The following is an 18321-nucleotide window of genomic DNA, read 5'->3' as shown; positions in this document are numbered from 1 at the left end:
CTTAAATCCTACTCTACAAGTGCCCTGCTAAGCAGTCTTAAATATAGTGGGTCAGTACATATTCTCCAGGTTTTTTTCCAGTGTAGTTTAGATGTATTTCTACATCAGGTGATAGATGTATTTCTATGTATTTCTATGGTATGGAATGTTCAATTAAATAGTTCCTCTGCATAAAAGGGCATTCAAAATTGAGAACACTTAAAACTGCCAAGGGGAAGTAAGTCTGTATCACCTCTGGAACTCTCTGCCACAGGGTGTTACTGAGTCTGGTATTTTTGAGCTAAGGCGGGTTGAGTCAACATTTATGTTAACAACATGAGCATCTGTTGCTGTGCTAGGCTAAAATAAACCTTGTAAGAGCTATCAGTCCTTATGTCTCAGGACATAAGTTGATCCCCATATAAAATTGTGAAGATAATTCTCCCCATATCACACTGTATTGCACAATTGGCCAAAAATATGACTATTTTGCTTCTTCTGAAGCATCTGGTCCTGATCATGTCAGTTAACAGTCATTTTTTGGAAAAAGGCTATTCAGTTACAGAGCAGACCATAAAGCCTGTTTTGTTGCAGCAAATTTTTTTGTTCTTTTTTTTTTTTTTTTTTGGAAATGTAACTGCTGATCATTCAGTTTTACTAAGACTTTTCTTTTTGGTTGTCTAATCAAGCAGCTTCTCCTCGATCAATCACACCACTAGAATGGTATCTGTGGTAAAAGCATTGCTTGGCCTTCCCAGCAAGCAGGCTGCGCTTCCGAGTACCCTGAAGAAATTGCTACCACATCAACTTCCTTCCCTTGCACACACACACACACACAAATTCCCCATTTCCAAAGAATAAAATCCATTCACCATCTTCAGTCATGGCTATCAAGTCTCTACCTTGAAGCGTGACACCTGTACAGTTTTTATGATCTTCGTGGTGGGTTTTCCATCGACGCTGCCAGTGGACAGCTGAGATGTTTCTTCTATTAGGCTGTCTTTAGATCCGTTCTGTCTCTGAAAGGAAAAAATTCAAACATGTTGTTGAAAAGATATAGCAGAATTTAAATACTGTATTTTGATAACTGCTGCTATGACAACCTTAGGCTAAGGATACAGCAATTTATATATATATATATATATATATGCATACAGCAGGAATACTAAAATCTTGATGATTATTTGATTAAACAGAACTTTTTCCCCGTCTTGCCTCCTCTCTCCCCTGCCAGCTGCTTCTCCTCTCTGCTATTTGGATTCATATTCCCTATTCAGGAAATGCCTCGACTAATTATTAGATATTTAGCAAAACACTGCAAGCAAGTGGTCACAAGGAATTAACAGCCACTGTTTTGAGGGCATCTGGGCAGAAGGGAAAAGAGAGGTGTTTGTGGACACTGAACATTGTAACACTAATTCCTTCCAGGGCACGAAGTTAAGCCACCTTGTATTGGATAAGAATGGAAATAAGACAATGTGAATTTTGAACAGGACACAAGTTACTTATTTCTACAAAGCAAATAAAAAATCGTTTAGCCATGAGTGTGCCAGCTTCCCCTTCACTGTAAGCAAGTCCTTACATCAAGGACAGCTCATCATTTTAAACATCTATCATATGCAGGAATACAACTATCCTTGAACTTAATTCAAATCGAAGAACAGGTAGCAAGTTAACTAGGCTTAAAGTGAAAAATATATGTTTATTGTTTTAAAATTGCTCAAGCTTAAGTCATTTTAACAGCTTATAAGATAAAATACAACATGTTTTGCTGGTTGTATCCTGTGCAATTTTCCACATCACATACAGTATCAGCATGTGGTTTTGGTATATCCACATGTCAGATTAACAGACATGATGACTAGCATGGGAACTATCAAAGCTAAGAGATATGGTACCATAACATAAGCTGAAAGCCAGCAATTACATTTAAAAAGACAAGTTCTAGCCTTTTCAGATTTCAGTAACCTAATGAAACACTCAGCATTTCATAGAATCATAGAATCATCTATGTTGGAAAAGATCCTTGGGATCATTGAGTCCAACCATCAACCCTACTCTACAAAGTTCTCCCCTACACCATATCCCCCAGGACCACATCTAAACTCTTAAACACATCCAGGGATGGTGACTCAACCACGTCCCTGGGCAGCCTGTTCCAATGCCCGACCATTCTCTCTGGGAAAAATTCCTTCCTAATGTTCAGTCTAAACCTACCCTGTTGGAGCTTGAAGCCATTCCCTCTCGTTCTGTCTCTAATTACCTGTGAGAAGAGACCAGCACCAACCTCTCTACAGTGTCCTTTCAAGTAGTTGTAGAGAGCGATGAGGTCTCCCCTCAGCCTCCTCTTCCTCAACCTAAACAGTCCCAGCTCCTTCAACCGCTCTTCCTAAGACTGATGCTCCAGGCCGTTCACCAGCTTCATTGCCCTCCTCTGCACTTTCTCCAGAACCTCGATATCTCTCTTGTATTGAGGTGCCCAGAACTGGACACAATACTGGAGGTGTGGCCTCACCAGTGCTGAGTACAGGGAGACAATCAGCTCCCTCCTTCTGCTGCTCCTTCCCTCCTTCTTCTTTCTAATACAAGCCAGAATGCCATTGGCTTTCTTGGCCACCTGGGCACACTGCCAGCTCATGTTCAGCCGCTTGTGAATTAGAACCCCCAGGTGCTTTTCTGCCAGGCAGCAGGACCTGGCACTTGGCCTTCTTGAAGCTCATACCATTAATGTTGGCCCAATGATCCAATCTGATCTATCTAAGTCTCTCTGTAGAGCTTCCCTATCCTCATGTGAATCAACACTCCTGCTTAACTTGGTGTCATCTGAGAACTTGCTGAAAGTCTTGGGGAAAAAAGGAAAAAAAAAAAAAAAGCAATGCTTCAAGTCCAAGCCACAAAACTCTAAGACGACCTCTAAGAAGAAGTGAATAAATGATGGTAGGTTGTGATTACAACCACACCCCAAGCACATGTGCATATTTTAAGAAACTGTTCATTCTGCTCCTGTGGAGAACAGGGTATCATCTTAAGGAAACATCAAGCTCAAACTGAGAAAGAGTTCTCCAGTAGCAGAAGCACGTGTCTGTAGGGGAAATATGCTACAGAACTACATATATTTGGAAATATAAACAAAGTGTAAATATAAATAAAATGTAAAATTTGAAGTCACACTGATGCTGCAAAAAAATCTCAGCCAGCTTTCATCTTCACTGAAAAACAAAGACGTAATTTAAATAAAGCAACAGACTCCTCCTTCTCCATCCAAAAAAGGAAAATTGCAAAGGATGCACAACTACTAACCTGTTGAGTCAACTGGATGCTGGGACCTTTTGCATCTGAAGATCGTGTAACAGGCAGTGGAGGCACCAGATCTGTTTTCGCACTGTAATTATGATATTATAAAATGTGTATTGCTATAATGAAGTAAACTGTAACTATGCAAAGGAAGAATAACAAAAATGACCCAGACAGCTATGTAGATCTCAAAAGCAAAATCCAGAAGGCTTATCACCTGACTAGACATCTGAAAGCTATCATGCTGATCCCCAGTAGTCAGTGGGCACCTTCAGGCCATCCCATCACTTCGCCAGGGGCCTGTCTCCTCCAGGTCTACAGAGGCAGTCCAGCTTCATGCGAGATGAGTCTCACCTGAAATCATGGGTGCACCACACCTCCTTCAGGGTGCCACCCAGCTAAAACTAGTCTCCCAAGTGGGTGCTATCATCAGGGCCCTGAGAACAGGGCTGTCACTTTTCCATTCATATGTACACCCTTAAATCATTCTTCGAGGAAAGACTGATCCACCTATTGCTGAAAAGGGTTGTACTGGAGTTCCCATGAAACAAATTACAGAGTTAATACAGATGATGTCTCAACTCTGTTAAAGATGAAGGTATCTGGAAAGCAACTCATCCCTTAGGCAACTTCATGACCTGCCACTGAAAAGCAACAGAGGTTTATTTTGGCTTTTTCAGGTTTTCCCCTTCTGAGGGGATCAAGCAAGCCTCTGTGGCCCAGAATGGACTAGAAATGGTTTTGTAGACCTATCTAGAGGATTGCCTGAATCCTATGCCAGCAACTAACCACATTTATGGTACTTCTAATCTAACCACGATCTTTGAACAACTTTTTTGGCCACACTGAACCAGTCCATTGCTAATAACTGCATTCACATACTTCACTTCAGAGAGGACAGATCTTTCACCATCGGAGCACTGGGACCGCCGGTACTGACGGTAGCTTCGAGGGGAATGTGAATGCCTAATACGGATTGGGTCGCCTTGAGTCCTGAGAGAGACACAGAATTCACAACGCTAGGTTAGTACACCAGATCTCTGGCACAAAAACATAAATTCACTTGCAGAGTGGGAGATCCTCCCATTTCTTATTAGAGTGAAACAGACAGCTTCTTGCACTGGCCGAATTTAAAAGGCTGATGCTTTTCTTATGAGTCTGTATTGGGAATTCAATGCTTTAAAAGTGCAAAGGTCACAAACTCGCTTACCCTTATTTGAAAATTAAACTATTTAATAAAGAATGCAATATACACCTTTAACATCAGCTTTTCTGTTTAGTGGTGTTGTGGAAGCACATTATAATGCAAACCGGGATCCCATTTCTGCGACATGCAGCTGCTTGCACTGACACATGGCATCCCAAATGGGCAATTATCACAGCAAAATAGATGTTCGTTCTTAAGGAAATAGCTATGCCCTGGCAGATGCCCATGACAAGCAAGGAAAGGGGTTGAACAGGTCAAACAATGCCTTAGATGATTGGAATAAAAATTCAAAAGGAAGCAGAAGTTTAGGAAATAAATGGATTTGCTTGTTTGCATTCAGTTCTCTCTGATTCTGTAGTGTATAACATAAAACGGATTGATGGATGGCATAGGGAGACATACAGAACATACAGACATCTGGCAGCTTCCTGAGTGTGTGGGAGAAATAGGGAGAGATGAAGATGATTTTTTTCATATTTTGGAAAGAGAAAATATTAGGTTTAAAAACAATTAACTGTCCTCATTCAATGCATTAGGAGTAACAAAATAAGCATTAGGAGTAGACAAAAGCTTAGAGATTATGTGTAAACCCACTTCTATTTCAGTATGACAGAGTTCACAGTAAAATAAGAAAAGTGAGCTTTTATATTCACAAAAAAAAATCCTGATGTAAACTCACTCTATTTTAGTGTAGGGAATTTCTTTCAATTGCTCCTCAGATAGGCCAGATGGATCCACAAGCTCCTTCCTAGAACGGATTAGGCAAAGTAAAAAATGCAACAGTAGCTACCAACTGCAAAACCATTCTTATTTTTATTATGTTAGGTTGAAAAGATTTAGTGAAACAAGCTGTTGTCATCCCTGAGGCTATCTTGACATCAAAATAGGAAACCTATTAAGAAATGTGTCTAACCACCTTGATTGCTTCAACTGCGTGTCACATCCTGTTCCACCTTCCTCTCACCTCCCTGCAAATCTGATCTTGTTGCTTCACAATACATATGATCACTGAATATGCTTTGGAATAGCTAGCTATTTTACCAAACGATAGTCCTATAGAATATATGGCCTCATCCTAAAAGTGTCAGTATTACAAACAAGAACATTTTGGAAGCCACAAAGGAATAAATCTCTAAAATGCTGTATTCATCTTTAGTAATTCATCTACATACAATGGTCATCTGGATTCAGTGCATTCAGTGATCTGCAGTATCTTCTACACACAGAAGGTTATTAACACCCGCATAATTTACTGTGCCACATAACTAAATCAGGCACATAATGCCTTATAGACACAGTGCCAGGGATGTGAATAACTAAATTAGAGGCAAACCAAGCAGTCACTCAGACCCTACAAGGACCATACTTACTGAATATGTTTCCACAGTTCCTCTTTAGCTTGTACATCTGGGCTTCTCCTATAAATACCAACAAAGACAACAAAGGCAGAACTGTGAAAAACACCGTCTGATGTGTTGCTGTTCAAATAACTTTCAAAAGCACAAACCCTGCACAGGAATCATGGTAACTGTAATCCACCAGTGACTTCAATTTTAAGGTTTGTTATCTCAGAAAATGCATTAAACCTCACTACTTTATTTCAACTGAAAGGTCATTTCTTGAATGAGAGGCTCTCAATCACCATTCCTGTTCTGCTAGCTTCCAGCAAAAGTACGCATAAAATATAAACACAACTTCCCAAGTCAAGCCAGTGCCCAGCCACTGCCACCCCTTGGCCGGCTGAGGACAACATGTTTTGGAGTAACACTTTTGTAAAAGCCCCTTGGAAATCTCCCGTAGCCCACAGAGCCCTTGGTGGGCAGGAGGAGGGACGGGACACGCCAGGCTGACACACCAGTCAGTAATCCTTGGCCATGCCCAGTGAGCACCACTAAAGAGGACCCAGTGCTCAGCTACAACCACCCTACAGCCTCTCACTCCCCGGTCATTTGAAGATGTGTTTCTGCTCACTTCATTTACCTTTGTGATGTCGAAGACCAAAAAACCCCAACAACAAACAAACCAAACCAGCAACCATGCATACTCACTGACACAAATATTTTAGGAAGTATTTCATTCACAGAGAAAATACTTAGCCAAAATTGTAATTTCCCTGTTGCAGACACAGAGATGTAGTAAACTAAGCCTGAATGGCATGCTTCACATTTTCCACTGAATCACAGAAGATACCATCTCCAAACTGGATCCCTTTTATTTTTATTTTTCTCATCCGATTTCATTGCAACGTTAGGGCAAAACCACCACTGTTGCTGAAGAATTCACCTAAACCCATGCAGAGTAATAGACTAAGTAAGCATTTTACACGGTGCCAAGGACTACGTTTGCATGGAGAGATCTGGTAACTCTTTTCATTGGGATTATATAAACTCAACGTCTGAAATGTGAGGGATGTAACTTTTAGACAGATTCAGCATGCAGAAATGCTCCCACTGAAATCACAGTTTCTAAAGATTAAATCTTAACATCGTTAGATGCTTGCTTTTTTTTTTTTCCTTAAACAAAAGGGCCTATCATATTCAAGGATTCTTTTGGAGTGATATAATCCATATCTAAATGAAGATAAAGGAGGACAGTAGAGTCCTGCATTTTAGCCTCTGTTAAACCATCTCTCCCTTGCCCAGTGACAGAGCTGTTATCAGAAATAATTCCAAACTGGTCTCTAGCACTAGCAGTTTCACTGTTTTCTTATGTCGCTGCTGCTGTGTTTGGCTCATTTCTAGACTTCAGCCCAGTGATAATGGGGTAAATTGCAGTAAACATCAGTGTATAGGCAGATTATTCAGGGATGGTAATGTTTTGGGGGATTTTTTCATATTTTACAGGTGCAGAAGTACTGGGCAATATTTATTTACTGCTTTATAAATAGCCAAGATAGTCAGAAGGATGAGAAACAACCTTACATTTGTGATTCCCTGGTGGGACTAATATGAACTAATCTATATGAACTAATCTGTAACCTTCTCAGGCTCCAAGGTGGCGATGGCTTTCCATGCAGTGTGACACAGCCACCCCAGACCATTCCTGATGGAGCTCTCTGCTGTCCTTTCCAAGTGCTCAGGTCCTGATGTTGGCACTGACTACGGCCACAAGTAGCTTGCAGTCTAATTTTTATCAGTGTTTAGAGCTGTTTGTGGCTTTATGTGTTTGTGTTTATTATAATGCCTTTAATTTTCTCTGATTTTCACTTCTCCTATCTCCCCTTCTCCCTTCTTGCATTTAATTCTCCTTCTCTCCTCCTTTTATCTGTCCATGCTGGTTTTACCTCCCTGATGCAGTAGCTTGGTACGCAGTGGCATTTAACAGCCTTCTTCTCCCCTCAGTTTTGAACTGATTTCTCCTTCCATGCAACCCCCTGCTCACAAACTAGCAGCTGCAAACCCTACGTTCACCCTGGGGCTGGGAAGATAGGCATCCTCTTCTGAGGCTGAATAATAAGGCAGTGGGGAATGTGAAAGCCCCCTGAAAAATGCCAGCTTCTTTCTCCAGGGAGGCTTTGTAATGCTTACGAGCCCCAGTTTGCCTGAGGAAGCAAAGCCTCAAAGTCGCTCCCAAGCCCAGCATCCCCACAAAGCAGGGTACTGCGCATACCACTGACCCATCCGATCAGCTCATGGCTTTCACTTATTCATGGAAATACAACGGGTTCAGGACGTGGTCTTAAGTCTCACGTTATCACCAAATATCATGTGGTAAGAAATATTCATTTGTGGGGCAGTGTGCAAAGAGAGTGGTAAAATAAGAAGGCATCTTCATTTCTGCGTTTTCTAGTAACTGTGCCTCCTGATTTCTGCAGCCAACACCAGGCATTTAATTCTGTGTTCTCTGATGTTCTCCTTCATTCCACCCCTGTAACTACACTAACAAGGAAGCCACTCTTGTAAAAGAAAAGAAAAGGGCTAAACACAATAACACAATAATTCCCCAGAGCAAACTGCTTTTACGAATTCCCATCTTGACATTATTTACTTTCCATCCGTTTAAGAAGTGTTAACATACCGGGATAATTTCACAGCATTTATTCTAGTTAAATCCCCACAAAAGAATATCCAGAAATACAATATAGATAAAGTTTCTTCATAAAAGCATTTTCCTTCCAAAGGCCTGATCTTGCTTCTTTTGAAGGCAAAATGAAGAAAAGCTTACAAAAAGAAAGGTCTTGTTAAAGTGAAATGTAGGTATTGCCTATACTGCACAGGAAATTCATGTTTGTATCTTTCTGAACAACCCACAACAAAGCAATCCTTCTATTAAATCTTAAAGCCATATCACAATCCCTCTTTCACTTTGTTTTCATCTTCTTAGTGTGAACTCGTTAAGAACTCACAGTTTTGACACACAGTGTATACTCAGATTGTCCTATGGCAGTATCTGAATCAATAGCTTCTGGACAATTTGTACGCTAATCAGACTCTCTAATGCACGAGAAACCTAAGGGGAATTCCCAGTAAGTGATGAGTCTCCAGGAGGTCTTTTGTTTATTTTTATTTTGTTTTCACAAGCTTGAACAACTCTACACATTAATAAGGTCTACATTACTTTTTGTGTCTGCATCTGCACCCTTATTAATATTTCAGTTTGAGTCACAAATGGTAAATTTAAATAGCCATGGAATTTTAATGGCCATTCTTCTTAATTAAAAAAGCCCTTTGGCTACACAGATGTTTTACATGAACTCTTGAAAATAAACCCTGTAGAACTAGAATTGGGAGCTCTTTCTATTTGCCGATTCCTTTAGGAGAAAGAAAGGTCAAATTCTTGTCAAATATTTTTATTCCTAAGACCAAGGAGCCACCACCTCACCACCACCAATGATTAATATTACTCATTATCAAACAAATGAAATGCACTGTGCCAGGCATAAGAACAAGTATTTCAGTTATTACTTCACGCTTCCAAAGAGAGCCCTAGTTAAGCTGACTGCAATAAGGAACTTAATGTGCAAGACTTGTCTGTACTACTAAAATGAAGGGTTTGTATCAATTGTTAAATGTGCAAATTGAAATGACCATATGACCAGATTTAAAACAAAACCAACCATACCTTACACCCTAGGGAATCACACGTTTCCTTTCCCTCTGACCGGCATCCAGTCATGTAAGCAAACAGCTGAGCCAAACTAAATTAAATAAATGCTCTCATAACCTACTGCAGTTTAACAGTTAAAACACCTTTTACTAAAATTTTATTAAAGCATCTTGAAAGGAATTCCCATTTTACTTTTTTTTAGTTCCTACTTGCATATATTAAGGATCTCTGCCTTACTTGGGAGGTATGGGCTTATTTCATTGTTTTGGGGTTTGCTTTTTTAAACTGAAGAGTGAGACAAAAATCAGGAATATATTCATCACTAGCACAACAGAGAAAAGAAATGAGAAGGCATCCAAAGTCTTCAGGATTTCCTCATTTCTTTGCTTTGCCTAGGACCTTTCCTGGTTCAGGAGGATGCTACACATTTACATTTTTTAATAATAGTAGTATAAATAAAATATAAAACAGAATGTCACTGTGCTGGGAAATAAAAGCCATTTTGTAAGTTAAATTAACCACAAGAGGGAGCCCGTGCTGTCCAAGCAATGAAATTTGCTTGGCCTATGGGGAAAAAGAAAAGTTGGCTATAAATTTAATCTAACCATTATTAACTCGGTACATTTCCTAGTTTACAGCACTTTCTGTATATAGTAAAAAAATGTAAAACCAATTTAATCAGCTATATTTTGTGGATGCCATACAAGTGAGCTTTAATATTCCTGATTTTGAGCAATATATCATCGTATAATTATACCTAATAACATTTGACTTTTGTGCAGCTGAAAGTGAACAAGTCAGTACAAAGCCAGTTAAAGTAGAAATTCCAACATTTGGAATTTTAATGGCAAATTCTATTTCTCATAAAAGAATGAAAACTCTACACTATGAAAACTGGAAACAGAAAAGAGTTCTAGCAACACAGGCAACTGAAAACAGAACTCAAGTGGATTGTAATACCGGAAACTTCAACGTGGATTATAGTTTCAGTCAGCACAAATGAAGTAATCATTTAAGGCACTATACAGTTTCTCTTGGTCTTATAATGAAAGGTGAAGTTAAGAGAAGACATTAAAGGAAATACCTACATACGTTACAGAGCTCACACCTTACACTATCAGCATCAGGGCTGGCAACTTATCCATGTTAGCCAGGCAGTGAGGGTGGTGATACAGTTTGAAAGGCTGCCTTCTCTTGCCTTCTCTCCCAATGCCTCAGAGCTGCTCTCCTGGCACTCATCAACCCCCTGGTCCTGCCCTGCCTGCCCAGCACCGTGATACTGGCACTGCTCTGGGTGGTTGCCTGGATGGCAGATTAGGCTGGACACAAACATGATACAAAACAGTGCATCTGTACCCCCAAAACATGCCATTGGAAGAAAAACATAAACTAAAAGAAACCAGCATTTTCATTCAAATTAATTTTAGGAGCTGACAACTTCACCATGTCAGAAACAGCTGTCAGTCAGCAAGCACAGCACTGCCTGGCAGCACAGCTCCCTTCTGACACCAGGATGCAATAAATCACTGACTACTGGCTTGTCAACGGTAATTTGACATGGAGGCGTCAGTATCTGGTCTCCTCTGGAACAATACCGCAGGTATTATGTGATTAAACAAGCATGCATGCATCTCACAAAAATGCCTGCACCTATCACACAAAATCTGAATGTTTTTACAGACTTGCTGCCCAGAACAGGGGAATCGCTGTCCTCATTACAGAACTGATGTTCAGGGGCCCACAAAAGCATCCAGGACTGCATCCAAGCTGATGGAGAAAGTTCCTGACTAGTTCTGGTACAAAGCCCTTCCTGTGTTATTTGTGACCTGAAATCCAAATCGCTATACGAAGGGAGTTTGACCACAAAGACAAATCTGCTAATGTGAGAATGTGCCGCGGGAAAGTCTCTGCTCCTCAGCAGCTGAGGGCCACCACCACACTGAAGATACCCCTCCTGCTTTTTAACGTGCTAGAGCAGCCTTAATTTTCACTGGCCTGTCAAAGGGGGCAAGGGTTACGTACGATCGAGATCTGTGCCTGGATCGACGGTAGTTTGGGTCTGCCTGGTTCTTCTCCTTTTGTCGCCGGAGCACAGCTTCCCACTGAGGAGCTGAGTCAACCATGTCATTCTCTTGCCGTAATCTGCAGAAGAAGTAGCGGGAGCTTAGTCTGAGGTCTCTGAGGCAGGATGCTCTGAGAAGCAATGGGATACTTTTTCCCCACAAAAATCCAGCTCCTGCAATGCAATACTTTAACTTTTCATCCTGCTAAATTTTACTTAAATCTTCCCAAACCATGTTAAAATGTCAGAACCTGTATCAAAGAAGACTCACTGGTTTGTTATTAAGAAACAGCATAATGCAAAAATCAAACGACCCAGGCCTTTAAGAACAGGCTCACAATTTGAATTCATCTTCCCAGCCCAAGACAAACATCTAGAACTATTTTCCTGTTTACATATTGCAGCCCACCTCGTCTATAGCAAGCATAAGGCCTGCATCTTGATATAAGGCTCTGCTACTACAACACCTTCTCCAAATACTTTGTGCAGCACGCAAACCTTCCCAGGATCCAGGGAAAATCCCCCAGGGATGGCCTTGGCGAGTTCCCGCTCAGAGGAGGAGGTCTCTTCACCCCGACCTGCAACAAAGCCCAGGATGCATGCAGATCTCCCCCGGCGCTGCTTGAGTGCTTCTAAATAACACTATATACTTTTTATTATTATTATTTTTTTTTTTTAATATAATTTGGTTAAAAACCATGAATGCATTATTGGAATGTAGCACAGATTAACCAAATGTCAAAAACCTATAAATTCAGCGCATTTGCTCTCAAGCTAAAGTAACTCTAGAATGACACAACCAGCTGAGCCAACCGGCGTGCCAGCATTCGGACATTGAATTTTGTGTAGATTTGTAGAAACCCTGCTTTGATGTTGCAGACACGAGTGGTGTGATGAAATGGCTAAGGTGAAACAAATGGACGTGCTTTGGTCATAGCATCGAATGTGAAATTTAGCAGGGATTTCGAAACAACCCAGGAAAATACCATTCCAAGAGCAGGTTCCCTGACAGGACTGGCGTACTGTAGAATCTAGAGGAGCTTAGCAAAAAAAACGGGAAGACTGACAGGTAAAACAAACAAACCAACCAACCAAGAGAGATAAAGGGATTACACTGGAGACATGACTGCCTAGGAAATGCAAAGCACGCTGCTGTTGTTGCTCTTCTACTGCATATGTACCTTTCTCCTGGAGTTTTGAATTGTTATCAGGCTAAACTGGCTATGCAGGCTGCTGCTTCTCCTTTAATCAGATCCCTCACATGCATAATGAATTTTGAGCTAGATCCTCAGCTACTGTAAACAGCCACAACTCTACCAAATGGCACCGAGCATCTGGAGAAGATGGCAACATCAGGTTTTGATTTCTAAGCATGTCTTTTTAAACCTGTAATCTGGTGACAGGGATTAACATAAACTTCTACCTAAGGGTTTAGTAGAACTCACACAGCACCAAGTAATGAATTGTGATTTTCATCCCGAATAATCCAATTTGTGGAGACAGCAATCACCCCACATGGTATAAACACCATCAACTGCCTCGCACAAACGGCAGTCACTTGCACGGGAAGACGACACATGGCTGCCAGACCAGCGCTGCTGCCATGGGTGGTGGGTCTGCCTGCTTGCTGGTACTTCACCTCTACCAAGAAGTCTCTCCTAACAGATGAAGTAGAGCTCTGCTCTGAAGGAGGCATTCAGACGCTTGCCATAAAATAACCAAAAGTTACTCATTCTTCTCAGGAAGCCCACACAATGCAGCAGAGCACGAGGTTCCTACTCTAGCACAGAGCACGTGAGACCCTGCACCTCGTGCTTGAAACCACACTTCCTTAATGACCACGAATGACCTCTCATTAAGAGACTAAACACATCATTTCTGTTCCACTCCATTCAACTAATGGAAACCCGTGGCCCTAACAGGGAATAAAACTGCAGTGACAACAGAAGAATGTTCTTCTATCAAATAAAAGTCTCCCTGTTTTAAAGGTAAAGAAGGACAAAATAAAGGAAAAAAAGATTTCAAGACTTTGGAGAACACAATAGCTGCCAATAATATTGCAAAAATTCAAACATTGTTCAGCATCTCTTAAAGATCTTTTTTCAAACAAAATATAACAATAAAAAAAAAAAAAAGAAAAAATCCAAGCCAAGCACTACCACTCCTCAGCAGCATTACTATCAGATGGTCACAGCAAAGAAATCCTAGTTTGTCGATGTTGGGATAAGTGCATTAGCAGACAGGCCCCTGGTTGGACCCCACTGATGCCATCATGCGGAGGTTTTAAGTCTTCCTTTGGTTCCTTCTTAAAATGTGCTTCACTGACTCTTTTGACAGGAGCCCCCATCTTCCTACAGTGTGGTCGCAATCTTAGATGATGTTTATACTTTGACACCAGTAGGACTCTACTGTACTTTGGATGCTTGGGTTCAGTCACTTCCAAGAGTGACTTCAGCACGGAGATGCCATAGCAAGGGCTACCTGTAGACATCTGCCCTGCAGCTACAGAAGACTGGTGATGAATAGCAATGCTACAGCACAGTACTGCTCTTTGATAGGAACACAGAGAAGAAAGCAACTCTTCTGCCAAATCTGGGACCACTGTAAAATGAGATTTTATTTCCCTGAAGCTTTCTCCATTCTGTTGTACTGCAATACGTTTCCCTTGCATTACTTTTTACACAACCTGAAATAAAAAACTGAAACTAAAGATCAGTGTCTGAAACTCAGGATACTACAGCTTTTGTCTTGTAAAAGGCCACTGGAAAGTTTCAATACTATTTATTAAAAGATTAAAATACTATTTATTAAAACATCCTAACCTAAGAGAAAGCAGAAGTCTGAAAGTAGCAGACAAGTCTCAGGAATTGTCCATCATTTCATACTTTTGAAATCAGCCTTGCTGGTATTGATTCTGTTCCTCTACATATGTTTAGGTTTTCATCACATACCCACACTGTAATCCCATTCGACTTCAGGATTTCTCTTCCCTCCTAAATAAATTCAGTCTTGTACATATGCTCACTTTTTTTATTTGAAAGAACTAATGTGAAAAAAATCAGTTTCCAGATTTTTTTGATCTTTTGTTCTTCTCTCCCCTACAATGACTTTTGCTACATATCTCACTGAAAAATGTCTTATTTAACCTCTTATGTATTTATCCAATTTATTTATTTCACATCTACACCTTGTGCCAGGGATCTGATTGTCATACTAGCAAATATATTAGTATTATCTATGCAACAGGTAAAACTTGAGTAACAGCAGTTGCAAGCCTACTGTATCGTCCCATTTAACCCTGCTAGGGCTGGCTCACCCCTGCTAACAGGAAAGCCAGTCAGTGCCTGTGCCCTTTCAGCTTTTATATTACTGCTGTGGCTGCTAACAAAACGCAGAAATTCATTATGACTGTTGTTTTTCCTGCACCTGATGACAAAGAACAAGTCTCAGACCTCCAGCTCATTTACTGCTGTATTTGCTTTAACATGGATAATGACTTCTGATCTGGTCTGATTTCAACTGACCACCTAAGAGTAAGAGATGCTGCAACATAAACATTTTCAATGTTATCTTACATTTCTCAAAATATGAAAAACGTAGAAACAATCCACACATAGAGGGTTTTTTCTTTTTAATTTTATGCACTTTTGCATGAGGTGAGGAAGGGTAGGGTAAAGCTCCTTTTATTCTTCAGAAAATAATAAGCAGTACTTAATCCTTCTTACAATCCAATCTCTATACTGCAAGAAGCTCTTAAGAAACATTCTTGTGGTCAGTCTCTAATTTCCTTCACTTGCTTGTCGAGTTCCCTGAACAAGAAGTTTCACAGGAGAAAAAGCCTGGCAAGAGTGCTCTAAGAGAAAGGGATACCAAATACCATTTACCTACTGATCACTGAAACTATACTCAGCGTTTTAAACTTCAGAGCTCACCTGGAAAACAAATCTTCCATGCACACTAGGTTATTATTAGCCAAGTATCTCACAAGACTATGCTCTGATTTAAGTAAACTCCAAACAAATCTCATGGCTCAATTATGCTTTATACTAGGCCATTTGAATGTCACCATGATTTTCTAGCATCTCTCTAACTGTCGCAAATCATGCTGAAAATACTGTTAAACAGCATACCTCTGCAGCACTATCTAGCACATAATTATTCTTAAGAGCTTCAAAATATCTGGAAATCATTTATCACTTATAGTACTGCATGTGAGACAACAACATACTATGGCAGCTTGTGCAGACAGCTTCTTAGAAAATTTGCCTTAAACAACTCCTCTTTCATCCAGTGACAATAGTCTGATGCTCTGTTTATGCAATATAAAGAAACTATATGTACTTTTAAAAAATACATTTTCATAAACAATTCATATGCTGTTACACCAAAAGCAACATTTAAAACAGCAGTTTTAAAGGATTTTTTTGCTACAATAAATCAGTTTTTATGCCAACTTTTTCTTATCAGTGACAATAAAAAAATAGAATGTAAAAGCCCCAAACTTGCTAGCATAACTCAATATAAACAGCTGATGCCCTATTAAAAGCTGGCATTGAACACATTTAGGGTTTAGGCCCACACTTCACATTTTAGAAGATAAAAATATTTATACAATTAAATGCATGCATGTAAAAACAACATTAAGTTCCAGATCCATTAAAATATTTGAGTATTCTCCTCAAAAGCTTATTTTCTGATAAAACACTTCACTTGAAATTTTTGAGGTATTGAAATATATGTTGTGAATATCTTGTCACCACCATTACCCACTTTATTTGCATTAATATTGCAAATCTTTGGTAAATGCGCCCCGTATTTGATTTTGCAGCTAATTGAGTTCTTCCCAAGCAACAGGAGGGTATGCATTCATGGCATAAACATATAGTGTATATTTCTTTTGGGGTTATCTCTCTTCTTATGAAAAAAAGGTTCCTAAGCTACCTCAGGAGGATTGTATACATATACAACATGTTAGATTCTTTCTTTTTAGGTCTATCTCAGAAAAGTCCATTCTCTACTTGTTTGTGTTTCCTGTCTCTATGTCTGAAATACACAATGTTCACCTGTTTCTCTTCTTCCGATGCTCTCTGTTGGAATTCTCTGATTCACTGCCACTGCTGGTGTTACAGCGAGACCGTGATCTGAAGAGGAGAAAAACATCATCTCAAGATGAATTTATCTACTAATATCTTCTAAGAAGTACTGAAGTTCTAATCAAGGCATGAAACACACTGCAAAGACATTCCTTGAGACATTAAATACATACATACAGACATACATAAGAATTAAAAGACTTTAGAGGACTTGTCTACACCTGAAAGTGTTATTATCTGTTTCTCATTAATTGATTGGGAATAACTGCTTTGAAGGCAGTGCACCCAGAGTTCAGTGTCAGGTGAGTGCAATTTTCCTTTTGAATCATTGCACTGCATTTTCATTTGTTTGTTTGTCTTATTTTATCTCTCAGCATTCTTTGTGTATACACAACAGTGAAATGTTTCTTTGAGGCATGAATGATTTGTCTTTGAACAGTACGCATTCTGGCTCTTTTCTTACTGCACATTGTGGGACACCCAACAGAAAGGACACAGTAATTCTGGTTTTGCCAGCAAAAAAGAATGCTTATTAGGTCTGTTTCTATTCACCCCAACTTCCATATGGCTTCTAGTAAGTTCCTACCATTTTTCACGTGTCAGGCAGTAAGGAAGAAACACCACTAACACTGATCTTTATAAATACAGAAAGGCTGAAGGGCACAGATTGGCAGGTGTCCTGGGTCTGGCGGTGATGGGGTTAATTCTCCCCAGGACCTAGGAGGGACACAAGTATTCCATCCCATGTGAGCCATGCCCAAGGGGGAGCCGTCTGAGGCCAAACCACGACAGTCCCTTTTGGCACCCAACGTGGGGCACTCGGAGGGTTGAGATTACGGCAGATCTGACCAGAGCATGTTAAAAGGAATTTTGTATCTGTGTTCATTGTATTAGTTGCTGGGCACAATGTTGTTTCGTTTGTTTTCATGGCTGTGTTATGTGAACTCTTACATGCTCTATGTATAAACTGCCCGTGATGATGTTTATCACTTCTGGGAGAGGGATCAGGGTTATAATTTTGCTGTCCTGTGCTATATCAACTTATGATATGATAGCATCTCTGTTCAGATGGTTTTGTTGGGGCGTTTATTCAGCACTGCTTTCCTGCCCATATCTCGGGGAATTTATTGATAAACACACTGAGTCTATGAGGGAAGCAGGGGGGGATATTTTCCCCAGCTCTTTCACCTCCTTTTTTGTGCTGGATATGTCAGTTTTTGAAAATTTTGAATACCCTTGGGACATGCAAACCAGTTTGGTCTTACTGCTAGGTCTCCTGAATGTGTTTCAGATTTTGTTTAAGGTTAAGCAACTATTTAAGGCTACCACCAAGAGATCTGCCCCGAGGCTGGAGGGTCACGGGTGGCATGGCATGTGGGAGAACATGGGCAGGTATCTAGAGACTTTTTCACCTCCAATGGTCTGGGAGCTCACCACCGAACAATTACAGGACCCTGATAAAGTGGTAGAATATTTGAAAGGAAAATGCTGTGGCTATTCCAGAGAGGCACAGCTCACTGCATTGTGCTGGGCCTTGGCCAGTATCTACCGAGCACTGCTCAATGTTGTGCAGCATTCTCAGGGGGAGGAGATGGAAACCAGGACGACAGACACTGTGGCTGCTCCAACACCTGCGACAG

The 18321-nt window shown here is 40.4% G+C and overlaps 1 protein-coding gene across 1 annotated transcript in view; it reads right to left on the bottom strand.

The window, feature by feature from the left end:
- Nucleotides 1–538: 538 nt before the first annotated feature.
- EPB41L4A (erythrocyte membrane protein band 4.1 like 4A) overlaps nucleotides 539–18321 on the bottom strand; it is an 82475-nt gene continuing 64692 nt past the window's right edge. The window contains exons 17-23 of the mRNA XM_014951452.1: nucleotides 16652–16729; nucleotides 11549–11668; nucleotides 5851–5898; nucleotides 5160–5228; nucleotides 4156–4266; nucleotides 3280–3361; nucleotides 539–998 (exon numbers count right to left, since the gene is read on the bottom strand). Coding sequence (XP_014806938.1) covers nucleotides 870–998; nucleotides 3280–3361; nucleotides 4156–4266; nucleotides 5160–5228; nucleotides 5851–5898; nucleotides 11549–11668; nucleotides 16652–16729 — 637 coding nt within the window. The 3' untranslated portion in view covers nucleotides 539–869. The remainder of the gene's footprint in view (nucleotides 999–3279; nucleotides 3362–4155; nucleotides 4267–5159; nucleotides 5229–5850; nucleotides 5899–11548; nucleotides 11669–16651; nucleotides 16730–18321) is intronic.

Source organism: Calidris pugnax, unplaced genomic scaffold (genome assembly GCF_001431845.1).
Source record: "Calidris pugnax isolate Ruff unplaced genomic scaffold, ASM143184v1 scaffold148, whole genome shotgun sequence".
Classification (NCBI taxonomy): Eukaryota; Metazoa; Chordata; class Aves; order Charadriiformes; family Scolopacidae; genus Calidris; species Calidris pugnax.
Note: the sequence above shows the minus strand (reverse complement) of the source record. Positions and strands in the feature narration are given on the sequence as shown.